The 26,894-nt window shown below is 39.2% G+C and overlaps 1 protein-coding gene across 1 annotated transcript in view; it reads left to right on the forward strand.

The window, feature by feature from the left end:
- RP1 (RP1 axonemal microtubule associated) overlaps positions 1 to 26,894 on the forward strand; it is a 203,098-nt gene that overhangs the window by 20,615 nt on the left and 155,589 nt on the right. The window contains exons 4-16 of the mRNA XM_063299285.1: positions 119 to 205; positions 2,509 to 2,641; positions 4,410 to 4,561; positions 5,656 to 5,734; positions 6,484 to 6,559; positions 8,936 to 9,012; positions 10,510 to 10,541; positions 10,991 to 11,120; positions 13,049 to 13,152; positions 14,262 to 14,435; positions 14,875 to 15,087; positions 18,331 to 18,508; positions 20,707 to 20,838. Of these exons, the coding sequence (XP_063155355.1) occupies positions 119 to 205; positions 2,509 to 2,641; positions 4,410 to 4,561; positions 5,656 to 5,734; positions 6,484 to 6,559; positions 8,936 to 9,012; positions 10,510 to 10,541; positions 10,991 to 11,120; positions 13,049 to 13,152; positions 14,262 to 14,435; positions 14,875 to 15,087; positions 18,331 to 18,508; positions 20,707 to 20,838 (1,567 nt within the window). The remainder of the gene's footprint in view (positions 1 to 118; positions 206 to 2,508; positions 2,642 to 4,409; positions 4,562 to 5,655; positions 5,735 to 6,483; positions 6,560 to 8,935; positions 9,013 to 10,509; positions 10,542 to 10,990; positions 11,121 to 13,048; positions 13,153 to 14,261; positions 14,436 to 14,874; positions 15,088 to 18,330; positions 18,509 to 20,706; positions 20,839 to 26,894) is intronic.

Raw genomic sequence — 26,894 nt, forward strand, 5'->3', positions numbered from 1 at the left:
GAAGTGTTTTGATTAGAAATATATTATAAATTTTATATATAAAAAGAAGTTACAGTACCATATTTGTTTTCAAAAAGCTATATGATCTACTATTTGATTTGTTATATTATGTGAACAGATTCACACAGAGGACTTGGGAGATCTGTACAAAATACGGATAGGACATAATAATTCTGGAGAAACCCCTGCTTGGCACTGCAAAGAGGTGACATAAATGAATGCCTTTATTTATTTATTTATTCATTCATTCATTCATTCATTCATTCATTCATGCCTATATGCTGCTCCAATCACGAATGAGCTGCATATAAGCCCCTTGTTACATTTGAAGATTTTAGCAAAGTGAAAATATTACCCAAAATATCAATCATGAACATACTATGTGCTATATCGTCACAATGCTAAGATACAGAACGTTGCTGTGTCTGATTTTGTGATTGGAATAATGAAATTCTAAGGGAATGGTCAACTATATGAAATCAATGTTTGCCATATATTTTCAAGTAGAGGCTAAGTAATGGAAGACAGTGAATAATACCAGTAACACAGAATGAGGTATGACATTGCATTATTGATTGATTGTGTGCCATCAAGTGAGTGTCGACTCTTAGGAACTACACAAATAGTTGTTCCCCAGGAGGTTCTGTCCCCAACTTGGTCTTTCAGGTCTTCCAAATGTTGCACCCATTGTCACTGAAATTGAGTCCATCCACCTTGCAAAATTGCATTAAACTGATGTTTATTCTAGCAATAGTTCACTGAACAGGTCATAGTCACTTGGCTCACACATAATGCAAAGCAATAAACCACGGTTCATAAAATTACAGTGACTGAATTCTCATCTTACAATAAGCTTACACCAAGCAAATCACATTCTGGCTTAGCATGATGTATAAACTAATCCAATTAATCGTCTTATAAATAAACTTATAGCAAGAGTTGATTCCCTCTTCAAATATGCAGTTTAATAGGGCTTTTCCAAAGAAACAGAATGTTAACATGAAAGTATTTGACTTTGCCTATTAAAAAAAGAAGAAAGACACTAGTGAATACAGCAGGGGATAAACTTATGTTTGCCATCCCACTGTGAATTTTTAGTGAAAAAATAGCATCTAAAGAAACTTATCTGCCATACATAACTTTATGCCATACATAAAATTAGAGAAGCATCTTGTGATGCCTTTGGAAATCACAGATGATCTCTTAACCATAAACATGATAGGAATTGGTTTTGCTTACCTTTTTAACCATGAACTGTCTGTAGTAGAACACTGTTAGAACATTACCTTGTTTACAGAGAATCCTGGGCTCCACTATTAGGTTGCAGTTAGATGGCTTCATTCATAAAATAAAAGAAACAAGCACCAAGCTTTGGTGTTACAGTATTTGTTGACTTAAGACTCTATATTTATAGGACCCACATGAAGCTCTGATGTCATTTAGTGGCATAGAAATGCAAATATTAAGAAAATCCAAAATCCAAATACTTTCCCACAGAACTCTGTATCTGTCTCTGTGTGTGTGGAAGCCCAAAATCTCCATAAGGACATTCTTTGTGCTGTGAAACATGGATAATTAAAGAAATCAAGTACAAAAAGCTGTAATGTGGAAGAACCAGCACCTAACTTTTATTCATCAGTTGGGAATGGAAAAGAAAATAACCACTCAGGCCGAAACAGTTACATAAATAATATACAGTTTAAATTATTACAGTTTAAATTATTATCATCTTACATTGATAATTAACCTATTTCATTCTTAGACAGTTAGAGCCTTATATATTATCCTCCCATATTGGATAGAGAGAAATAAATTTTTATGAACATCCACAACATATAGTACATACATACATATAGACATGTCTGTCTGTCTGTCTATTTCAATTCCTCTTAAATACCCAGTCCCCCAAAACATAGATGTCTTCCTGATCATGCTTGATGTCTTCCTGATTATGTCAATTTAATATAGTCTCAGTCAAAAGTTTCCACTACTATAGAATTTAATAAATAGGATTGAGATTTCTTCAGGATCTCTTGACTGTTTCAGTGCAGGGAATGACAGCATTTTGTTCACTTTATACACACAAAGTCCTCTTCTACCTTTACAGTTCTGAGATGCACAATCACAGTATTGCATACGTGCAAAAATATGCATATAAACAGGCATAAGTATGTTTATATGTGTATTTGCATGTATGCAATAGAGTCCCTCTTTGTAGGGTCCAGAGTCCCTCCTTGTGGGGGGAGATGGGCAGTGATAAAAATTTGATAAATAAATAAATAAATGAAACATATACTACAAAAATAGTAAACCTTTGAATTAGTTTTAGTTGGAAAAACCATCCCATGCCTATAAAATGAGTGTAAAAAATGACTCTCATGGTCTTTTTTTTTTTTTAAGCATAAGCTCAGCATTCGGTCCTAATAGAATGGATTCTAATAGCAAAAAGCCCTACTTCATTTCTGCAAAGATGCTAAAATAATCTAGATTCAATTGACTATCTTTCAGCTGCAATTGCAGAATCTTGTAACAGGGGAAAAGTATGATTTCTCTGTTGAAAAGTGGCTGATGCAAACTCAAGATGAAGGTGAAATCAGTCAGGAACTTCCTGTTTTGCACCAGGGCCAGCCCCTTCTTCCAGGTAAGAAACTCAGAATAAGAAGATACATATTTGATCACTGTGGTCATTGAGTAATTTCAAAATATCTATTTATGCATAAGAATTGTTTAATAGGAAATCAGGGCTATGATATATAATCATTAAATATAGATTCTGCAGTAACTGAAGCTTCTGAATTAATCTTCAAAGGCAATAATGCAATGTGCTGCAATCAAGATACTGCCAAACTTTGAAACATAAATTCCATGTATTACAACAGCAGGTATATCAATCACCTTCTAGCCATTGAGACCATCATATGCACAGCCTGTCTTCAAGCTTTCTAGAAGCATGCAGTACCATCTAGAACAGTCAGTAAATCTGGTTCCTGCACATAAAAGCTATTTATTCCAGGTTGAGGAGTGTTAGGAAAGGAACAAAAAATAAAACTAATAAGACTTTTATACAAGTTAGATTTGGAATTCTGTATGCTTCATAATCATTGTACCTTGAAAAGAAAAGACCATCATTGTATCAATGGAAAACAAGGAGCAAGAACAGCCAAAAGAACAAAAGAACTGGAATAACACCTATATCAAAAATAATTTTAAAAATTGCAGTCATACATTGAAGCTGAATGATAGAAGAATCTGGACAAACAAAATAAAGTATTTACACAGTCCATGGAAATATTATTAAGTCCCCTGATGGGAGGAGATGGGCAGGGACAAATGGGACAAATAAATAAATAAATAAATTTCCTTCCACAAGATATAGAGATGGCTGCCAATTGATTACTTTTAAGGGGATTAAGTATATATTATTTATTTATTTATTGTCCCACCTTTATTGCTTTTATAAATAACTCAAGGTGGTAAACATACCTAATACTCCTTCCTCCTCCTATTTTCCCCACAACAACAAACCTGTGAGGTGTGTTGGGCTGAGAGAGAGCGATTGGCCCAAGGTCACCCAGCTGGCGTTCAAGCCTAAGGCGGGACTAGAACTCTCATACGATACCTGATTGGCTCTTGGGCTGAGAGAGAGCGACTGGCCCAAGGTCACCCAGCTGGCTTTCATGCCTAAGGCGGGTCTAGAACTCACAGTCTCCTGGATTCTATGCTGGTGCCTTAACCACTAGACCAAACTGGCTTTATGGTGGGAAAAACTCTTAATAATGTTTAAACATGATTAGCAGTTGGGTTGGCCACTGAGGGAGAAGAACAATGGACTACTTAGGTCTTTGGTTTGATTCACAGCTCTAGAAGATTTGTTTTGTTAGGTTTCAACCTCAGTGACAAACATATGATTTGTTTCTATCTGTCCTGCTTGATGCAGCAGGACATTTAGGCAGGATGGGCAGGTTGCAGGTTCTATCAGCCAAGGAGTGTTGGCTGATGGGGCCCTGAAGAAAAGCCTTATCTGCCACGGCACCTGCCAACTGGAACATCACCCTCTGAGATTAGGCTGGCCCCCACCTGCTGGCCTTTCATAAGGCTTTTAAGACCTGGTTCTGTGCCTGAGTCTGGGGCCCTAGGTGTGGGAGCCCACTTTTTGGCTATGTTGAGGGTTTTGTATGATTCTCTGGCCACTGTGTGTTTTATTTCTTGTTTTAATATTTGTATATATTTGAATTGTTTTTAGGTGTGAACCACCCAGAGTCACATACTTGAGATGGGTGGGTATATACATCAAACAAACAAACAAACAAACAAACAAACATGATGTTGATACATGTTGAGTTAGCAGTATAAGAATATTGTATACAAAGCATAAATGTTTGTAAATTGTTGTATTTCTTTATTATCAGTGGTGATGTACAAGGTGCATGTACTAACTGGTGATCTATGGAATGCTGGAACAGAAGCTGATGTCTATATAGCTACCTATGGAGAAAAAGGTGACACAGGGTGCCGACAACTGCGTAGGTCAGCGAAACCTCAAAAACACATGAAAGGACAAGTGAGTGAATTGAAGCAAATGCCCTCTTCCCATGCTGCAAGATACCGAATAGGTCTACCATATATGAAAGTATTTTTTTTTCTCCCTGAAATGTCACTTTTGGCTTTTTCCCTAGACATTTAGGTCCAGTTGAGGGGAGTCCTATTTTGTTTTTTTCAATTATTCCATTTGGTTCACCATATTATATGTTGGCGTATTTTTTTTTTTAGCAATGTAGAGTTATTTTTTCTATTTATAATATTTTTTTTCAATATTTACTTCTGTTGTACACTGCCCAGAGTCACATTCCTTGAGTTGAGTGGCCTTATAAATATGCAGAATAAATAAATAAAAGGACTTCATATAAACAATATAATTGTTTTCACAATTCAGCAACTACTATTAATGTGTGTAGATCTGCATCTAAAACAAATTTTATTAAAAATAACTTCATAGAATTTGTGTTCTGCTCATACCCATATATACTCCATTAGGAAGGAAGGTTGAATAAATATGTTGATATCCTCTTCCTCCTCTTTCAGTCAAGGATATGTGACTCCCTTTGGTATTTGCTAGCAGAAAGGCGCTAAACATCTATTTATATGTAAAACTTACAGAAAATGTACAGAACAGTTATTTGTGGGGCAAGAGAGGAAATTGCATCCTAAATTTTTAGTATGAAAAGTAAGTACTTCTAGGCATTGCAAAGTTAATTTAGCTTTAATGTAGCAATTTTGTGGCGATGCTATATTCACTCCCTTAATTAGCCTGAGGCAATATAACCTTGTAGAGACTAAACTTACGGGAAATCTTAGGGGGGGTTAGTGTGTGTGACTTTAAAAATGATTCATCATAGTTTAATTCAATTAATTGGAGTAAAACCTCTTACTCATTTTTTTTAAAACTCAAGTGTGTTTAATAGCTAAGCAATCAATAAAATGTATTTTTGCCATTGCTCTTTTACTACAAATAGAAACTTGTTTAGAGTTTCTGTTTCACATTTACATATGTGGAGAGAGAGAGAAAACACAAACCAAAGTTTTTAACCCTGGACATTATAACTCAAGTTATAATATTCTCTTAAAATTAAACATACATTATTTGCTTGATTGCAGGCTGATACTTTCTCACTTGAAGCTGTGCACCTTGGACATTTATATAAAATTGTTGTAGGACACAATGGACTTGGCTCAGGTCAGAAATTTTAAAATATATACACACACACACACTTCAGTGCCGTAAAAAAGGTGATATGGTCTGTTCATAGAACTATTGGGAGTTTAGGAGTAGTTAAGCATTTTTGAAGAAAAGGCAGCACCCCATTTATGGAAAGCAAATTACGTGTGGGAGATCTAGACATCCCTCTCCAGCACTGCTTCTGGTAAGTGTGAAAAATATACATTTGGAAACTGTAGCAGTGTATACATTATTTAAATGAAGTACAAAAAAAATGGTTCACGTGTGTGTGCTGCTCTTTCAACTTATCAAGCCATGTGTAGCTGATAAATTCAACAAGCAAAAGCCATACAGATTTCAGAAAGGCATCTTCAGTGCTAGACAGGTAAAAAAATAATTTTAAAACCTGTAAAGGTATATTCCCAGGCAGGCTGATACCAAACCATTTAAGGTGGAGTCTCTTTGAAATATTTCCTTCCTGCTCCCTCCACATCTGGGCTGTCCTGCACTGCCTCTTTTCACATCAATTGAGCTTCCCTGCCTGCTTCTCACAGCCTCTCATCCAACTATTCTGCAATAGCAAACAAGGATGTAAAGAACTCAGGAGAAAGTAATATATATGAAGTCTTATTGAGTTAGATATATGAGGATGTAGCTTGCACTTGAGAATGAGTCAGCACAGGACAATCCCATGAGATAGTAGTGATATTAATACATACTTGACTTGATTTCACTATTAAGAATGAAATATTTATATTCTCACCTAGGAAATGGTTGGTTTCTGGAGAAAATTGTAATCCAGGATCCTATCACTAACTCAGATTATATCTTCATATGCCACAGGTTTGTGCAGTTTATTATTTTTAATGACCATAGCAACCAGTTCACAATGTAGTCTTTTCATCTGATTGGGTCTACTAAGGGAAAGACATGAGACAGGCAAAGCAGTAGGTAGCTGACAATTGAAGGTCCTCCTGGCTGGGGGAGCTTTCCAAGACTAGCTGCCCAGAAGCTGACTTTTCCCATTCTTTGATCTTTGGGAAAGATGAGGAGCAGGCTGGCACTAAGAACCAAAGCACCTGCAGCTTCAGACTCCTTAAAAACTATCCTCATCTGCCCCTCATCTTTCCCTTAACCCTGCAGTAATGGTCAAGCTGAATTTTCAAACAGCTGATTGCTAATGGGGGAAAAAAACCCTCAGCCCAAATTAAGCTCCATGTGGAATTCTCATTTTCAACTCTTCCTTAAAACACTACTGAGCAAATTCAGGTGTTTTTCACTTTTTGAGTGTGTCAACTTCAACTACAATAGAATATCTCTTGCGTAGCTTCATGTGATTTGAATTTGAACCCAAAATTGTGGATACATAAACAAAATATCAATATGTAAGACATATATGGTACAGATGTGCATTCACAGAGATATGCGAACAGGTATTGCAGATGGTAAAACCGCACGTGATACATATATTACTTAAATACTCCATTGTGCAGCAGCCTTCTAAAGTAACATCTGATATATGATATAACAGACTGCCCTCTCCTGGCAGGTCAACACCACCCCTATGTCACCACATAGTCTTTGAAAGAAACTTGCCTGGTTGTTGTTTTTTGTTAGAAAGATAATTCTGCTAACAGAAAATTTCTTGACTTCATTTTAATCTGAACTTAAGAGCACATTTGTGTCAAGCCTAAAATCTTCTGCTTCAGCATTCAGTTACCTGTAAGGCCTGTGGCCTTACCACAGCTGGATTACAAACATCCTGATGATCACAAGATGACAGCCATACTTTTTTTTCTCTTTGCTGCCATCTGGTGGTCATGTGGAATTTTACAGCCCAGATATAGTAGCCCTAAGGGAAGGCCACAAACTGAGAACATGAACTCATGTTCTCCAGCAACTGGTATAGAGTGGAAAAATGCCTCTGATACCTGAGATAAATATATACCTAGCCCTAATCATATACAGCTTCAAGCTCTATATTCTGCCTGAAATCAGAACCACTTCAGATTTGTTTTGAAGTAGCAAAGTCAGGACCAATGTACTTCTAATGGTTTTCATGTGCACATACAGAAAAAAACTGTTGTGTATTTGATATCTGATATTATAATTATGCTTGCCCTGTTTCATGCTTCATGTTCACATAGAGTCAAACCCTTGCCAGTATGTATGCTGTCCTGTAAAATAATCTTTGTTACTGATTCCTTTACAATGAATGAATTATATTGTGACTATTCAAGGAAGAATGTTCCCAAATTATATTCCATTTAAGTACTTTATCTAATTTTAGATCATGCAGCTCCATGGATTTGTGGCTGAGCTTTATTTTTATGTATGCACACATTAGGTATGTACAGTATATATGCATTAGAGTGCATATAAGCCTTAGTAAGTATGAAAATAAGTAAATATTTTCTTACTAAGGCTTAAGGCAGTGGGCTAGAAACCAGGAGACCAGGAGTTCTAGTCCCGCCTTAGGCATGAAAGCTGGCTGGGTGACCTTGGGCCAGTCACTTTCTCTCAGTCCAACTCACCTCACAGGGTTGTTGTTGTGGGGAAAATAGGAGGAGGAAGGAGCATTAGGTATGTTTCCTGCCTTGAGTTATTTATAAAAATAATAAAGGTGGGATAGAAAAATAAATAAATAAATAAATAAAATATAATTGAGCAGCTTATACTGTAGTCTCATGCTCAGTAACAAAGGTTAAAGGAAATAAGTTCTTGAAATGCAATGTAAATGTAGGAATGATTTGTTGATATCAATTACACATTCATTTTGTTTAACCTGAAGATCTTCATTTTCTGTCTCAATCCATTTCTTCTGGTGCTTTTCTAACCTACAGACAATTGTCTCCTCTTGCCCTCACCAAAAACAATGATGGCTGCAAGAAAGTTTCTACACAGTCTTAAAATGTGTACTAACCCTTTTTCATATAGAAAATGAATTGTTTGCACCTCCATATGTATGCCTGTGTGTCTTTAGTTCTTCATACTGTCATGTGTATCAGTTTAATGGACTTTTCCATTCATAATTGTCATCATCCCTGGCATGATCTTCATCCAATCAGGCAGCCACGTTTTTCTGTATAATCAAGAATTGGCCCAAAGTGCATCCCTGATTTCCTGCATGTAAAGTTTTTAACTCAGAAAATATTAATATTTTGGTATAAATGCATGCCAAGATATATTCTTTTTACATAATATATTTCTTCCCAAAAGGTGGCTAGATCAAGGAGAAGATGATGGCAAAATTGTCAGAGAACTCTATGTCATTGATAATGATACCATTGCAAAGAGTAAGTATACGCCAAAGTCCTTGGGCAAGGACATTCTCTGAAAAAGTCACTGCAGTTTATTTTCTGTGTGGTCTAGAGAATACCAGGTTCTGGGTTTCCTGCAGTCTGGCACACTGTTTATGATAGGAATAATATCACTGGATGTTTCTTTGAGACAGAAGGATTAGCAGAGCCCAGAAGCTAAATAATCCTAAACAAGTTTACTTCACAGATATGTTTTTGTTTATTCGTTTAGTCGCTTCTGACTCTTCGTGACTTCATGGACCAGCCCACGCCAGAGCTTCCTGTCAGTCGTCAACACCCCCAGCTCCCCCAGGGACGAGTCCGTCACCTCTAGAATATCATCCATCCATCTTGTCCTTGGTCGGCCCCTCTTCCTTTTGCCTTCCACTCTCCCTAGCATCAGCATCTTCTCCAGGGTGTCCTGTCTTCTCATGATGTGGCCAAAGTATTCCAGTTTTGCCTTTAATATCATTCCCTCAAGTGAGCAGTCTGGCTTTATTTCCTGGAGGATGGACTGGTTGGATCTTCTTGCAGTCCAAGGCACTCTCAGAATTTTCCTCCAACACCACAGTTCAAAAGCATCGATCTTCCTTCGCTCAGCCTTCCTTATGGTCCAGCTCTCGCAGCCATATGTTACTACAGGGAACACCATTGCTTTAACTATGCGGGCCTTTGTTGTCAGTGTGATGTCTCTGCTCTTAACTATTTTATCGAGATTTGTCATTGCTCTTCTTCCAAGGATTAAGCGTCTTCTGATTTCCTGACTGCAGTCAGCATCTGCAGTAATCTTTGCGCCTAGGAATACAAAGTCTTTCACTGCTTCTACATTTTCTCCCTCTATGTGCCAGTTATCAATCAAGCTGGTTGCCATAATCTTGGTTTTTTTGAGGTTTAGCTGCAAACCAGCTTTTGCACTTTCTTCTTTCACCTTCATCATAAGGCTCCTCAGTTCCTCTTCATTTTCAGCCATCAAAGTGGTATCACAGATATGTTTACTTTTAAATAAATCTGCCTAGGCTTGCAATCCTAGCTTAAGTGAAAGCAGAACTCAAATGGCAAACAACCCAGTTCGCAAAGGCCATGGTGCCAGGGAAGGAAGAGTGGTAACAAACAGCAGCTTTGGGGTATTTTGATGTTTTGAATCCTCCCTTCAGTTTCAATGAGGGAAAAATAATTTAAGAGCCTGAGGCTTGAGTCTTTGGGGAAGATAAGAGCTTTGAATCTAGCAGAGTTAAGGTTGTTCTCTGTGGGGGAGCCCTCTGCTGTTGAAAACCACTGAAAGTAGTCTCAGAATGCTGAGGGCTTCTGTGGTCGTCATGTCCATCAGTTAATGGAGCTAGTCTCTGTTCATGGAGGGCCATTTCTACCCTATACAATTTATGAATTTCATTAGAATTTTATTGAATTTAAGTGCATTGGCAAGCTGTTTTGATTCTAATGGGATGATTTACTTTTTGTTATATTTTACTCATACCAATATTTGCTTTTCTACAGAACAAGAACTAGAAATCAAGAAAAAAGACATGGTAATTTTTTTTTTAAAAGCTGAAAATAAATAAAGTTATTTGAAAGCTACATAATCTCTCTCCTCTCCTCCACCCTTTATATGTGCTTTTTAAATTGAATGGCTATATCCTCCCTGAAAAGATCAGAACATCATGCCACCTGGGGCCATTTCACTGTGCTTTTGACCATTTTTTAAATTGCTTTGATAAAAATATGCAGTAAAGCAATGATTGGGATGGGAGGTGAGGCACTGTCTGGAAGACACTCTTTAGACTCCTCTGTGAAGTGCATATGAAGAATATGAATATTGTGAGGATAGTAATGGTGAGAAATTTTCAGGCTGCTGTGAAAAGTCTTACTAGGATTTAGGTAATGAAGCCACTGGCATCTGGAAATGCACAAACCTAATGTAAGGAAGGTTCTTTTATGGGGTAATGACTTGTCTTTCTTTGTTTTACAATGCTTCTAGTGGGCAGCTGAGAAATGGAAATTTCAGAAAGGCAATATACTTCAGTTTTACAACAAGATGACCCATGGTTTTATACGTCTCCGGCAAGATGGAATGGTGGATGCCCTCGGTGACAAGAAAGACAGATATGGTAAATTTTGTTTATCCTGTGACACAATGAGAATTCTTTATGGATACACACTATGGAAATAATCTTAAGGGAGGGCAGTATCTTATTATATCTTTACATAGATTTTATAACCCCAACGGACACTTTAGCTCATCAGTGTGTGTTTTGGTGCATTGCATAGCATACAGAAACTAGGCATACAGATACAACTGCCTTAAGGTGTTATGGACAGGTGCTATATTCACAATCCTATGAGCTCTGAAGCACTTTTTAGAGATTAAATCCAAAACACTGCTGAACCCTAATATATATCACTGTTACCTGGACTTTTTTGTAGCCCGCATCTGGCATCCTGTTATTTCTATCACCCCTGAAATATTGTTAAAACCAACACACCAATTTCAGAATTGCTGAAAAAGCTGTAAAGGGGTCTTTCACCATTGGGTGCTGTCCATTTTTTTTGTAAGTAAGTTAAGTATATATGGAAAAACAGCAGACACTTTAGAAGGAAGAATGTGTTTATTTATTGGAAACCTATCTTGGTTGGATATATTTCGTGGAAGAACTGGCCTCAATTTCAAGTTCAGTCATTTCTTTTTAAACATACCAGATGTCATCTATTACGTTAATTAATGTTTTATGAAGAATGGTGTATAACTTCTTCAAAGAATTCAAAGAAATTCCTTCAAAAATCAAAGAAAAGATATTATTCAAAACTCATGTCAAATACCCCAAGCTCTCTTAAAAATCTTTAAAATTATGGGAAAGGAATCCAGGATTTGTACTCAAGGAATCAGAAGTCTTTATGACATAACATTCCCTTCAAATCTGTTCTGTTAAATTATCAAGAAGTGACCATAAAAGTGATCTGCTTCCACCTTAATATTTCTAGATTAGGTTGAAGGAGTTGTAGTCAAATTGGTACATATTACTCTCTCTGGGGCACTGCTGTTTAAATACTCAGTTTCGTCTGTTGTTCTGGAGGAAATAGAGAAAAAAAATAAACAATTTTTGGTATATTATTCCTCCTGTTTATTGTCTGTATTTCCCCAAATTAAAACGTTGAAGCCTATTTTTTTTTAAATAATTCTATTAGCCACCAGACCTTTTGCAAAATACTGGAAAGCTATAGTACAACTTTCGTTGGATCAGCTACTTAAAATGTGGGAAATTAGATTGGCTAAAAATGGACATAACAGCAAAGCAAAGAACATTGGTGATTCTTTCTAGTAAATGGAGTTTTACTGAGATTTGAATGAATAGTTCCATATCATTACTTTCATCTGTATCTGGAGTAGGTGATCCAAGCACACAAACTGCTCCCACCCTCCAATCTGCAAGCTCCAGTGCACCCTGATAAGTGATAAAAAATGGTGAGGTAACTCATTTTAAAATATTTTTCTCTAAAGTATAGGCTGCAATAGGTTCATTAATCCTCTGTGATGTGAACAGGGTAATTAAATCCACAATGCCATTCCTGTAAAACAAAAATCACCCCATCTAGAAATCCACAGAATTGGATGTATGAAAATTATGCATTTTCATACTTCCAATTCATGGGAATGTATGAAAATTGTACATTTTCTTGCAGAGGTGAGATTCCAGTTGACTTCTCCACAGAGGTCAACATGCTATGGAAAGGAAAGTTAATGTATCTGCTCTTGCCATATATCACCCCATGGATAATTTCCCATGATTGCTGCAGGACTGGAATGAGAAAAGGACTGTTATCTCAGGATAAAACTTCCAAGGGTTCACAACCTTAAAATAAGAGTCTCAGATTCACAGATCTAGTAGCCTTATGTTTTATATCAACAGGAAGGGAAAAGAAATCCCACATATTTTCATAGATGTAAACTTCATGCAATTTTGGGGGATTAAAGGAATTCAGTATTCAATTATTATGAAACATCTAATTAGGTTTGTTGTTGTTTTTCTGAACTCATCAGGTCTTTTTGAAGTGGCAGTCAAGAAAGGAAGCCTATGTGTTCTTAGAAGTCATCCAATGCCACATCTTGCGCTTGCACTTGCTCACGCCTCAGTCACCGGAATGGTAAAAATTTCACCATGCCTCTTATCTTTTATTCCATTATGTTGGTGCTCAAGAAAGTTGATCAGGAACATGAGAGAAGTCAAAACCAAATATTGACTAAAAGTATGCAGTGAGCCACATAATGATCTGCCTTCCCCATTTTCTAAACTGATTTTGTTAAATCCTTGAAATGCAAAGATGTTTGTCTTGGGATGGGATAAAAGGAGACAAAGGCTGCCAAAAGCTTTCAAGCAACTATTCCCAAGTATCACTTTTTGTCTGATCCAGCACATCTTTTATTTTATTCTTATCTTTCAAATTAAAATTTAGAGCTTTTTTTCATAGGTTTTAAAAAAAGGTCTTTTGTCATGTAACCTGTAATTGCTTTCTATTATATCATGAAGCACCATTTTAACAATATTTCTGGATACACATAATTGAGAGAAAAAGGAAACAACTTTCAGACTGCTGAAACTGGATTATGAAGTTCTTTGGTTGTGCTATCATTCCATTTATTGATCAACTGTCTTCTTTCTGGGGTGGGGGGGAACTACCAGAACCTCTACTGTAGCTGTGTGGAAATGCTTTCACAGATTTGCCACAATCTTATGACACATTTGATTGATACAATAACAACTGGAACAATTAGGAACTGATCAATATGTGATGATGATACTGAAAGGGAAAACTTAGCAGCAGTGGGAATTGAGCCCTAAAAGGCATTGTACCATTGTTGGAGGAAGGCCTGAGAGGTCTTTTCTCTGCCTTTATTGGCACCCCAAATCTATGCACTTCATGCTGAATTATTATAATATCAATGCTAATATCAGGTTATAATTCAGTTAATAATATTCTTTTTAGTCAAAAGCATTACCCATTAAACTGTGGTAATGCCAGTAATGCTGAAGGACTAATCCACTAATCCTATTTCCTGGTTTAGGTTTTATAATGTGTTTCATCTTCTTGAACACAACAGAGTGAAATCTGTATCCCTATAGGAGAGAATAGGTTTGTGCTGCTGTCAATGCAGAGTGGTATGGTTATGCAACACTGAAATGCTATGATCTAAAATTGTATCCATTTCCAGCATGTCTATTAATGTTGACTAATCCCATTTTGCTCTTTATTAGAACTATGGTGAAAACCACTGTGAGCTGCAAGTTCATGTTCAGCCAAATCGTTGCACCATCCTGGAATCTTCCCAGAATCCAGGGCAAATTATTTCTTTCAATTTCCAAGGCACGGTAGCTGATGATAACACAGGCTATGCAGGGCTAACCAAGGAGTTTGTTGTCCATGTAAAGGTAAGAGACAAGGAAAAAGATGGAATGTGATGCATAGGCCCACGCAATTAGTGAATGAACAGCTTTCAGAAGATAAGCAACCTCTTCCCACTAGATGGAGCTGAAGACTGCAATAACTTTGAGAAATCACTTGATCAGCAACATACAAAATTTCCTTAGTTTCTTATACTCTTGTATCAAATGATTTTAAATTATTACATCTAAAAAGTACCAAGTCTGAATTAATAAACTGCTTAGCCTCAATTGCTTTAAATCATGGCTTGTTGAACAAATTACAAGCTATAAATCAGTCCACTATTGACTCCTTGCAATACTAGCTGGGAGACATATGGAAAATACCAGCTTGGGGAAAGGGAATTAAACTGGAGGTAAAAAGATGAAGAATGGGAGATTTGAAATGCAATATTATTTGCAGCTGGTTCTGTTTGCTGATTTCTAGGGTGTATTCTACAACAGTGCAATAATTTTGCTCACTACAAGCTACTGCCAGTTTCTCTGCCTGAGATCTGATGGGAGCTGCAGCGGAGCAGGAAATCAGGCTGATGACTCTTACTGGAAAGTTCATAAAATCAGCTCTGGGGTTTGTATGTTTGAAAGTGCAAAACACCCAAGAATGTATCTGAGGATCAAGGATGGTCAATGTAATGGAATGGTAAGAAGTTTGCATTTTCTTGGCAAATGCATAAATGGATTTATTGAATAAAGAAACCCATTTAAAAGCTGGTACTGATCAAATAGCTCAAAGCAGGCAGCAACCTGATCTGGGCTCAGAAACTAACAAGCTTTCTAGTACCTGGATAGGAGATAACCAAGACTGAAGGCTAGACTATGAAGCTAGAAAAATAAAAGTCCATGGATGTTTCTATGAAGTCATCAGGAATAAAGCTTGATTTGAAGGAGACTGTACAGGAATACTATAAATCCCTTCAGATATACACGCTACAGCCCATATATCATTTTATAATGTCTACTGTGTGGAGTTTCCTCCAGGAAAATTTTAGTTAACACTGGGTTTCTGTATAATAAGTTCAAATCTGGTCTTAAGTTCACTAAAACTCTCTTGTTAATTAGAAGACAGCCAAAACATTTTATCTAATTAGTGTCAGTAGTTTTGTAATAATGATAATGCCAGTAGATTGTAATGTTATATTATACTATTAATAAGATGACAGAGCTTTCAGTCATCTAATACTAGTTTTTTACAGAACAAAAGTAGAATAGTAGCTGCAAGTCATCTAATTATTTAATGAATTATTCTGGAAAGCCAACTGGAGACTTCTTACTTTAGAAGTTGCATCATATTCTATAGGAAATGTATCTCAAGTCTGTTCTCTCTTTTCTGGTGGTTTAAACATATTAAATTTGAAGAAATATCACTTAGATTTTACTATGTATTGTCTCTTCCTCAGTTAAACTTGGTCAATCATCCGTGTTAGAATCTGGTGGGATTCATTTTACACCAACCTGGTGTTCTCAGTTATATTGCAAATTACATGAGCTATAGTCAGAAATATTTGAAAAGCCCTTGACTAGGGAAGACTGCTGCATGGTTCTGTTAGTATGAAGTTGTTGGAAAAATCAGATTTTATTAGTATTGAATAGTTTTTGTGTATTTTTTTGTCCTTGTGAAAGATCTTGCCACCAATGATTGAATTTTTTAATGTCCATTTGTTTACACTTTTACAGGACAGTTCCCTTTCCCATAATATGTACAAGAGATTTATTGTAATGATTAACATTTTGCCTTTCACATAGAGGACAGAGGGAATGGGATGGTCTTAGCTCTGTTCTAATCAATTCTTTTATCTGGGAATTGTATGTCTGAATATACATGTGATACCTTTCTGAATAAAGGCTTTAACACATCTATGAACCCAAACATTTAAAAAAAAAACATTTAGATGACTAATGTAAAGGTCATATAGGTCATATACTTCTCATTGTACCAACAAATGCTTGTTAAATTAGGCAACTCAATATTATCACAGTTAATTGATATCACAGGATTCATGCAATATGACTCATATTTTGAGAAAATTTGATATATAAGTAAATGACTTCCGTCATCACAGCGAAATGTGCACTGCCAGCCCAACCCACTGTAGCTATTATTCCCAGCACTTCAGCATCTCTACTGGAAGTCAAAAGAGGTGAGATAGCGGTCATGTGATCACAATAGAAACCCCACTCCCTTTGTACATGTTAACACATGGGCTTCAAACACAAAGACTGCCATATTGCTTTTTTGACACCCCCTGCAGATATTGCTGCCCAGCAAGCTCCTGCCAATCCTCATAGAAGGGCTCAGCTTTTCCTGAGCCTTCTTATAGCAAGTTATCTTTATTGACTGCTTTCCTAATTCATTTGCTTTCCCTTATGTGGCCTTCTTTCTCTGAAGACTTCACCAGTCAGATTGCAGCATCTCCAAAGTATCTTCTCCAGCAATTCCCCAACATTTTGCTTGGAGAACCAAAGTCATTCTGGCAGCTGCCCTTCCCTAAGGCTGCTAGGCAGACTTCTTGCTCCACCTTTTTCCCTTAAAGAGATAATGGATGCATCTCAAAGAAAAGAAAAAGGGAAAAAGAAATAACACACTTGGATAGCATTTTCAAATGCAATGCTAATTTATGCCTGAATGCTCATTCTGAAATAAGCTCTATTATTTGTACATGTCATAAGTACTATGAAAGCCAATTTGGTGTAGTGGTTCAAGGCTTAGAAACAGAGGGACTGTGAGTTCTAGCCCTGCCTTAGGCACAAATCCAGCCAGGTGACCTTGGGCCAGTTACTTTCTCAGCCCTAGAAAAAAGGCAGATAAACTACCTCCAAAGATGTTGCCAAGAAAATTGCATGGACTTGTCCAGGCTGTCACCAGGAGTCAAGACTGAATTGAGGGGACAAAAAGAAAAAAAAAGTATGAATGAAACCAGTTACCATCACTGAATGTGTTCAAGAAGAAGATGGGCAGGCCTCAGTCAGACATACTTTAATTTTTATTATTGCACTGAACAAGAGATGAATTATCTAAATGGTCCTTTCCAACTCTATGGTTCCATAAATTAAAGCAGAAATATAATGCATCCCAATAATTGGGAAGGTGAGAATTCAGTCTGTTCTGTATGTTGATGGACAACTTGAACTCCATGATATAAATTGAGATGTATTCATTTTAACTTTTACTTTGACAGAACAGCATTTCAGAAGGTGGATATCCTTAAAGAGATATCTGCTCTGGTAGCCTTGCAAATAGAGTATAATCTGACCATTTGGCACTTGGCCATCCTATTGAGCATACTGTAAATAATGAAAAAGTCATATGGCCAGATAACTAGATACTTTTGGTGTGGGAATGGGTGAATGTGGTTGAAAGAAAGAGAGCATTTGAACATTTTCATTAAAAAAACACCAAACACAAGCAAGTAAAATTAAGTGATCTCTTGTCAGAGAAAAGTTGCTGCTTAACAGTAGCTGTTGGATTGTGTTGGGAAGTACATTGAATTAGCAGAACAATCCCAATTTAGCAAAAATATTGTTTCTGGCCTTGTCCAATTTGTTTAGGCAAGTGCCAATGGGTCAGTAGCAGCCTGTGGTAGAAGAGATGCTACATCTTGTTGGGTTGAAACGTAAGGTCTCCTGTAAGTAACCTGACTCCTGTAAACCTTGTGAACATGTGCATGTAGTTTTCTTGGCAAGAAAAGAGGATTACCATTGTCTTTGTAAGTTTTTTTTTTTAATTCCCAGCATTTAGAAGTGTCCCATCCAAGTCCTAACTAGGTCCAACCCTGCTTAGCTTCTAAGACTAGAAAAAGGCCAACAGCAGAGATGGTGTGGCATAAAATTATATCTGCAAAATATTTTTCTAGTCCTTTTCATGTTGATTTGCTGCTTTTTTCAGGGCACAGGAAATGTGGACTGTCATTTCAAAGTACAAAAAAATTTAGAGACTGGATCCATAAGTCTTGAATCGGCACGAAACATAGGGATATATATTGGCCTTCTGCCTAATGGTGAGACCAAACCAGTTGTTGATACTGGAGAAAGCAACATTTTGTTTTACCCGCAAGTTGTCAAATGTATGTACAAGTTAAAATGATTATTATTTGCTTTAAAAATACATGGTTTGCAATTTATTTTTTAAGGTACAAAAACTATTAGTGAAAGTAAAGGTAAAGGTAATGATATAAATGAACACCCAATATATCAACAATGTACTCTATCACATTGCAGTGCCTACTACATGACTTATGTATATGCTGCTACTTTTTAAAATACATATAATTTGTATAAACCGTTCAACCTAATGAATGTGTATCTCTGCCATTGATAAAACTTGTTCAGCTGGGTTATGATTACCAAATTATAGGACTGGTACATTCTAAATCAGAAAATACCTTGTAAAATCCTATTTCTTCTTCTCTAGAAGATTCTGCCAGAAATGTGCAATAGTTACTAAGTATGATTGTAATCTTATTACAACTAGCTCTTTGTAGTCTGTGACATGTGGCAAGGAAGATATGGAACAATTTTATTCTAAACCCCACAAATTAATCTCATGTTATTTCACTATTTTGCAGCCATGTGACATTTTGGGCAGCACGTGTTTTTGTTTTTTGGGGGGGGAGCAAAGTCAGATGCAGAATAGATGCTTTAGGTTATTTCAAAGCTGTTTTGGTCCTTAAAATCACCCAAATTTCAAAACTTAAAAAAGGAAACCCTGTGGAAAACGTTGGCCCTGCTCATTCCAGGGATGTGGAGTACAGATGTCATGCCATATCATGACTTCTACAGGCCTCAAATGACATTCTTAATAAACAAATGAACCAACCAATAAAATGTGGCCCCTGAAATGTGTGACTTCCTATTTGGATGGATAGTTGGATAACTGGATAGTTATCACTACAGAAAATATATGGTGTAGTTATAGATTACATGAGATGGTTTAGAAATTAAGATCCATATGCCTAAGATGCTGCTTTATCTCTGTGTTCCATATTTTCCAATCTAAATATACATTTTTAGCATCAGATATAAAACCTTCTCAGTTTTACAGAGAGAAATTCAATATCCTTAGACTAGATGTTGTTTTTCTCTTGATTTTTGTCCAATATTGTTATCTAATATAAACTAGGACTAGGACTGGGAAGATGTATATTTATTTCCATTCTCAGCCTTGGGTAACTGTGTGCTAGTCAATGGGATCTTCCTCACATGCCCCTAATGGAAGCACCAACATGACCCAATAACATTTTTTTTTGCCACGTCCTCGTGATGTTCTCTTCATCTCAACCTCATCCCATACCTGAGTCAGTTTCAACTCAACCTTAGCTGTTCCAGTGTTAAAATAGTGCTTTTCTTTCCCCACAATGCAATTATGCCCATGACTATAGTTTGATAATAATAATAATAATAATTAAATAAATTTATATGATGCCCAACTCCCAGTGCCTCTGATGATGTGGCTGTTGATGTGGTCAGAGATTGAGATCTGTCCAGCTCCCACTGGCCATTTTAAGCTCTTGTGGACATGTCCCATGCTTCCAGTCACTGGAAATTTCTCTTCAATGCCATTTTGACGGGCTGCAGGAGAGGCCCTAGAAGCATCTGCCCGAGTAATGCTTGGCCTGCACTTTCCATAATGCTTGACTGGTCTTATGCAGGCTCCTTATAAACAGCATTCTCAGCTTTTTTGAAAGAGCACTACACTTGTGTTTAAAAAACAGGACTAACACTCTCTTCCTCTGCTGCACAGAAGCTCAGTTTTTACTGGGAAAGACAACCAGGTTCTGCCAGCATTCTGCTGATAGCTCTGTCACCATTGGGTGCGTGGAGGGATTTCCTTTGATTCTGCCAACGAGGGGCTTTACAAAGCCATACTCTTACTTATTACTTTGTTGGTGGGGGCAGTATCATTTTGCCTATTCCATTCTAACTAGGTGCTGCTGTCCACAAATTGGATGTCTTGGTCACTGCCTTGAAGCACTTGTCAAGGGCACAACTTGCTCATCATCATTTCCTACCTCACCCCATGCTCTCCTGCCATCGCTAGGCTATTTCTCAACACACGTTTAGAGCTCTTGCATAAGAACATTAAACTCTTGCATGCAGTTCATAAGGAAAAGAAATGCATATCATATATTTTATATTGGAAAACTGTAAAGGCAGTTGCCCTTTTGAATTTATGGAAAATTTGTAGAGAAAAAGTCTTTTAAGAAGTTGCCAGAAAAAAAAGTTGTTTTTCTCCTTTAAATTCTTTCCCTTCATTAAATTTTAGTTGGCAGAAAAAAGCCAATGGGGACATCTGCAACTCTTGCCCAACAGGAAGAAGTGTTCAGAGAATCTAAGCAACAATTTGCAAGAACCCAGAATCTAGTATCTGGCAGAGAACCAGATTCTCTTCCTTCAGGTAAAATCCATTCATTCATTCATTGCAACATATTCAAATTGTTTTGTTTCATCTTCAAGCCATTAATCTGATCTGCTATTAAATGATTGCAGACTAGTTTTTTCACTGCTTAAAATGTATATGGAATTTCATACTCCCAAAAAGGGAATTTCTTTTGAAACCTTCTGTGTTCAAAAGATTACCTGTCAAGTAGTGCTAGATGGATAATTAGGATGTTCCTAAAATTGACAGGAGGCCTCAGAGTATTAAAAGTCTTGTTTTAGGTCATGGGTAGAGAACCCAGAGCTCCTCAAATATTGCTGAACTCAGCTCCTAGATTCCCTGACCATCAGTCATGTTGACTGGAGATGCTGACAGTGGCAGGATCCCCAAAATATTTAGATCTCCCATTCCTGTTTTTTTTTTTTTAAAGATGGGTTTATCTATTTTTATTTATAAAATTTATCTGACTGCCTAAAACCAGCTGGACTCTATGAGGCAGGGTTTAAGTAAGAGTACAAATCAGAAAAATTAAAAATGACTAAAATACAAGCTAAAAATTATCAAAATATAAAAGTGCCATCTCCAACAGCTTTCCAGAAGACCCATGTTTTCATTTGCTTCTGGAAGGCCACAAGGGTAAGGAGCATATGTGCTTCAAGAGGCAAGCTATTCCAGAGGCGGGAAGCAGCTACAGAAAATGCCTCCCTTCAGGCCCCATTCCTCCATAACTTCTAACACGAAGGAATCTTCAGCAGGTGTCCCTTATTTGTTTGAACAGGATAGGCAGAAAGTAATGGTGAGTAATGAGTGAAAGTAAGATACAGAGGACCTGAGCCATGTAGGGTTTTATAATAACCAGCAGCTTGAATTGCAGCTGGTTATTTAGCAAAGGTATAATAGGGCATGACTGACTGCTAAACATGTACAGTATATTGCTGTATTCTGGGCTAGTTGAATTTTCCAGGTGGTCTTCAAGAACAGCTCCATAAAGAATAATTTACAGTAATCTAATCAAGGAATACTGAGGGAATGAGTACCATCTTCAGTGCATCCTTTCCAGATAAGGCAATAAGGCTGCAGCTGGTACACCAGCCAAAGCTATACAAAAGCCCTCCTGGCCACGGACTCCACCTGCTCTTCAAGGAGGAGCCATGATTCTAGCAGGATCCCCAGATAGCAAGCCTGTTCTTTCCATCTGTCATCCTCTGGAATCAGTTTTCCTCTGAATCAGCAGCTGCTCTGTCTTGTTTGGGTTGGACAGGATAGGGGAAAAGATTGAATCCTGAGGCACTTGATAAAGAAGTTAGAAAGCTGTTCTTTTTTGTGTATGTATGTAGCAAGCATTGTGTTATTCCTTTACAAGACCATGTACAAATTATTGTAGAGATTTCTTTCTCAAGAATGCATTGGGTGCAAATATACAATACTGCTTTATGATGAGTTAGTTATGGTCAGTTCCAAGAATCGTAAGGCCAGGGCTGTTGAGCATTTGCTTTCCAAGTCAAAAGGCTTTCTATGTAACAAATGAGGCTAGGAAAAAAACAATTATTTGGAACCTTGGAATGCCACCGTTAGTAAATAACATAGTTCGGTTATTTTAGATTTCTTCAGAGAATTAAAATACATGGATCTTTTTCTTTCAGATTGCATTGCTTTCTTAATTAATTATATTCTTTGCCCTTTATCTTAGTTCAGCTTAATATAGATTACAACAACATCTGTTCCAAGCACCAGAGAACAGAAAATAATGAGCAGCAAAACAATATTTTGTGTATAGGGGTGGGTGGTAGGACAAGTATTATTTAGAATGCTTAAAGGTATGTTTAGAATTACTTATATAAAGATTATGCATTTTAGGCCACTGATAGGAAACAAATAAAGCTAAATATTCCTACAGACAAAGAGGTAGTCATAATTTGCTTCTTAACAGGCATGAAGTTGCTTTGATAATCATTTCCAAGGAATACCATTTGTCTTCATGACATTACTTCTGTCTTGTTCTCAGCCCATTGTGGAGGCAGCATGAAGTCATCTTTAGTTGTTCTGCGGTTAAAGTGGTGTCTTCCTTGTTCTCCCTACATAAGTCTTGCTGTATGAACATTCAGTGGAGGCTTGGTGATGCTGCTGGCTGTGATGTAGTTAACAGCAGGGATCTCCTGTGGGCTGCTGAAGTCTGCTCTGGGCATGTCCTCCATGCCAATTTTGCCTTCTGCTGTGAGAGAGACTAGATATCTAGCATAGACAGTCGTTGACCAGATGAGGTGGGGAGAGAGAGAGAGAATATTATTTTGATGTGGCAGTATCTCCTAGAAGGCTGGTGACTTCCAAAGGGATGCAGATCCCCCATGGCCAAAAAGAAAAAAAAAGATGGTGGGTAGAAAATGTTACATGACAGAATAGTTGCAAGCATTTGTGTGTTTGCTTGTTTGACATCGGTAGATCAATCGGCTACTTCCTTCTTTCTCTGATATTTTCTCTCTATGAAAAAAGAAAACATAGATACAGCCATTTAGAAGGCATCCAGATTCCTGCAACTTAGATATGTATTTCTGTGAGTGAAAATCACGGAAACAAAACGTAAAAGCTGAGGCCTAGGAGGAGAAAAGGAGAAGGATATTTACTTCCCACTAGCAGAGTAGATTTCAGTAAATCCAATTCTCCTAAAGATTAAATGTTCAGTAAGCAGAGGGTGAAAACATACTCTTGTTAGAGGAAGATACTGTCATGTTCGCCGTTTCAATGTCTTTGATACATCGTAACGTTTCGCATGTCATTAGCAGGATGCGTGTTTCATCTTTCTCGGGAGGATGGGAGTACTTATCTTTTGGCTTTGCTCTGGAATGTATTTGCATTATCTACTGCGCTCAAGGTTACTTTCCCAGGCTAGCAACTCTGACGATTGCTTGCACCTGTGCCGGGCGGGGCTGTTACGAGGGAGGCGGGATACGTTTGCACCAAGGGTTTAAGTTTGTATTTGGCGCGCTTTTGCTCATTCTCAGCTTTCTCTGTATTTGCCTTTAGTTCCTTAATAAATCAGATTTCATATAGCAGCCTCTTGTGAGTCTGAGTATTTGGGCTAGGGCAATCATTACATAAAGCTGAGAATCTAAGATCCCAACTCCGCTGGCCCCTGTCCAGGAAAAGACAAGTTGTCTAACCCTGTGAGGGAGAGCGCCAGCGATGACCGAACCAGACATCGTGATGATGGAAGAAGGAGAACCGGACTCGACCGTGAGGCGGCCCGACCGACCGTCCCAAGGGGGGGAGCTGTCAGCCATCCTAGAAGAGGCGAGCTCCGAGTCGGAGGGTGAAGCCGAGGGTCTGAAAACCACCCCGGAGACTACCGTAAATTCTCCGGGCGAGCTGGTCACCTGGGATGAGACCCAAGGGGATGTCACGGTGGCAGGGGGCCCATCCTGGAGGCAGAGATACCCATTATCCCCCACCGTGGTGCAGGTGCAGCCAACGGAGGGCTCCCCCACCCCGGATCGTATCCGAGTACTGGAGTCAAAAATGGACTCGTTAGAAACTATACTGAAGCAGCTGAGCCTAGATGTGACCTCGTTGAGAGAAACCCGGGAAGGATCAAGCCAGTGGCATTCAACCCCTTCGTCCCAAGGGCGGTCCCCGGAGCAACGGCGGCCGGCGCGGAGGCGCGAGGGGGACCAGTCGGTCCAGATGGAAATCGCAGCATCGCCGGCGCGGCCGTCCCCGGGCCCCGCGCCGCCGCGAGCCCGGGAGGTACCAACCTCTGCAGCCCCGGTGGCGGGGCGCAGCCCGGCGGGGGGCGGGATGAGAGACTTCCCTGTCAAGTTTGATGGGGACCCAACCAAACTCTCATTTTTCCTGACGAATGCTAAAGCCTACATGGAGGAATGGGGGTCGCTTTTTCAATCGGAAAAGGCAAAGATCATCACCATTGCCACCAAGCTGAAAGGGAGGGCGGCAGACTGGTATGTCCAGATGTGCCAGTCGGAAGCGCCTGAACTGGAGAAATTCGATGAGTTCCTCTGGGCATTGAGACAACACTTCGAGGATCCCTTGGCGAAAGAGAGGGCAAAGCGAGCTCTGAAGGAACTTAAGCAGGGGTCAAGATCCGTGGCTGATTATGCACTGGAGTTTAAAGCGCTTGCTGGGAAGGTGGATGACTGGTCCCAAGCCACCATCATCGAGCTATTCAAGGATGGCCTGAATACAGAGGTGCTGCGCTGGTCGTTGGGGAGGGACGACCCATATACGCTTTACGAATGGATCCAACTGGCGGGGAGGGCTGAGCATGCCCATGAGATCTTTGCCCATCGAAAGACCGCCAAATCGGGGCGGGAGGTGAAGCCCAGCCGCCCATCGAGCACCGGGGGGAGACCAGGACAACGACCCTGGGATGAGGAGCGAGAGAAGCGGTATGCGAAAGGCCTGTGTCTGAGATGTGGTAAAGAAGGGCATCGAGTGGCGGCGTGCCCGAAGGCAAAGGGAGAGGAACGGCTCGGCAAGCCGCCGACGAAGTCCCCTGCCCTGCCGAGGAAGCAGAAAGCCGCGGTGGCTGAAACCGTGGGAGACGATGCGATGTTCTACGAGGAGGAGGGTGAGCCCGAAATCCTGCAGCCGGCGGGAAACGCCAGCCACCTGCTTTAAAGGGCGCCGCAGGGCAGGTGGTGGAAGAAGGGCGCGAGCCTTCATCGGTGAGTGGCAGTTACCGCATTCTCACGGTGAAGTTGAAGTTGGGCTCCCAATCCAAGACTATAGAAGTATGGGCCATGATTGATTCGGGGTGTTCCCAGTGTCTAATGCACCCTGACGTGGTAGCGGCTCTGGAGCTACCCACTTTCCCTTTACAGCGACCCATCGCCTTTACACAGCTGGATGGGTCCATGGCAGGGGGCAAACCGGTCACCCATTTCACAGGGCGGGTATCCTTGCAGCTGGGCAGCCACCAGGAAGGTTTGTCTTTTGTCGTGGCTCCAGTAGGGGGTCCCTTGGTGGTGTTGGGGGTGCCTTGGTTGGTTCAGCAAAATCCCCAAATAAACTGGGTTTACCGGACTATCACGTTTAGGGATGGGTTCTACCAAGCGACTGAGGGGAAGGGTGCCCCAGAGGAGATGGTGGGGGTTGCGGCAGCTGCGACTCCGCATGTCCCGGCCCCTCCTCTGGAAGGCTTGCCGGCAGAGTACAGGACGTTTGCTGATGTGTTTGGCGAAAAGGAAGCCGACCAGTTACCCCCCCATAGAAAGACGGACTGTGCCATTGAACTGGTGCCCAACACCCAATTGCCCAAGCCAAAGATTTATTCCATGACACAAAAGGAACTGACTCTGTTACGAGACTTTGTGGACAAAAATTTGGCGCGCGGATTCATCGAGCCGGCGAATTCACCAGTGGGGGCGCCGGTTCTCTTTCGCCCAAAAAAGGATGGGACATTGAGACTTTGTACCGATTTCCGCGGATTAAATGCCGTCTCAATTTCCAATAAATATCCCTTGCCATTGATCAAGGACATGTTGTCACATCTGGCTAAGGGAAAGATCTTCTCTAAACTTGATTTAAGAGAAGCCTACTATCGTGTACGAATCAAGGAGGGCGATGAGTGGAAAACTGCCTTCAATTGCCCGTTGGGAGCTTTCCAGTATAAGGTGTTACCTTTTGGTTTGGCTGGGGCCCCTGGGGTATTTATGCAATTGATCAATGAAGTACTGCATGAACATCTGTTTAAAGGGGTATTGGTGTATTTGGATGATGTATTGATTTATACTGAAACCATGGAAGAGCATGTGTCTCTGGTAAAAAAAGTGCTGAGTAAACTCAGATCAGCAGAATTGTATGCCAAACTGTCTAAATGTGCATTTCACCAGAGACAAATTGACTATTTGGGGTATAGAATTTCAGATAAAGGCATAGAAATGGACCCTGCCAAGGTGCAGGCTATCATGGACTGGGAAAGCCCCCGCACCCGCAGGCAACTTCAAAGTTTCCTGGGGTTCAGCAACTACTACAGATTATTCATAAGGGGATTTGCTGAAATTGCCTTGCCACTAACAGAACTGCTCCGAACGAAGGGTGTGGGAGATACTCGGAGAGTA

This window comes from Candoia aspera, chromosome 3 (assembly GCF_035149785.1).
Source record: "Candoia aspera isolate rCanAsp1 chromosome 3, rCanAsp1.hap2, whole genome shotgun sequence".
Taxonomy (NCBI): domain Eukaryota; kingdom Metazoa; phylum Chordata; class Lepidosauria; order Squamata; family Boidae; genus Candoia; species Candoia aspera.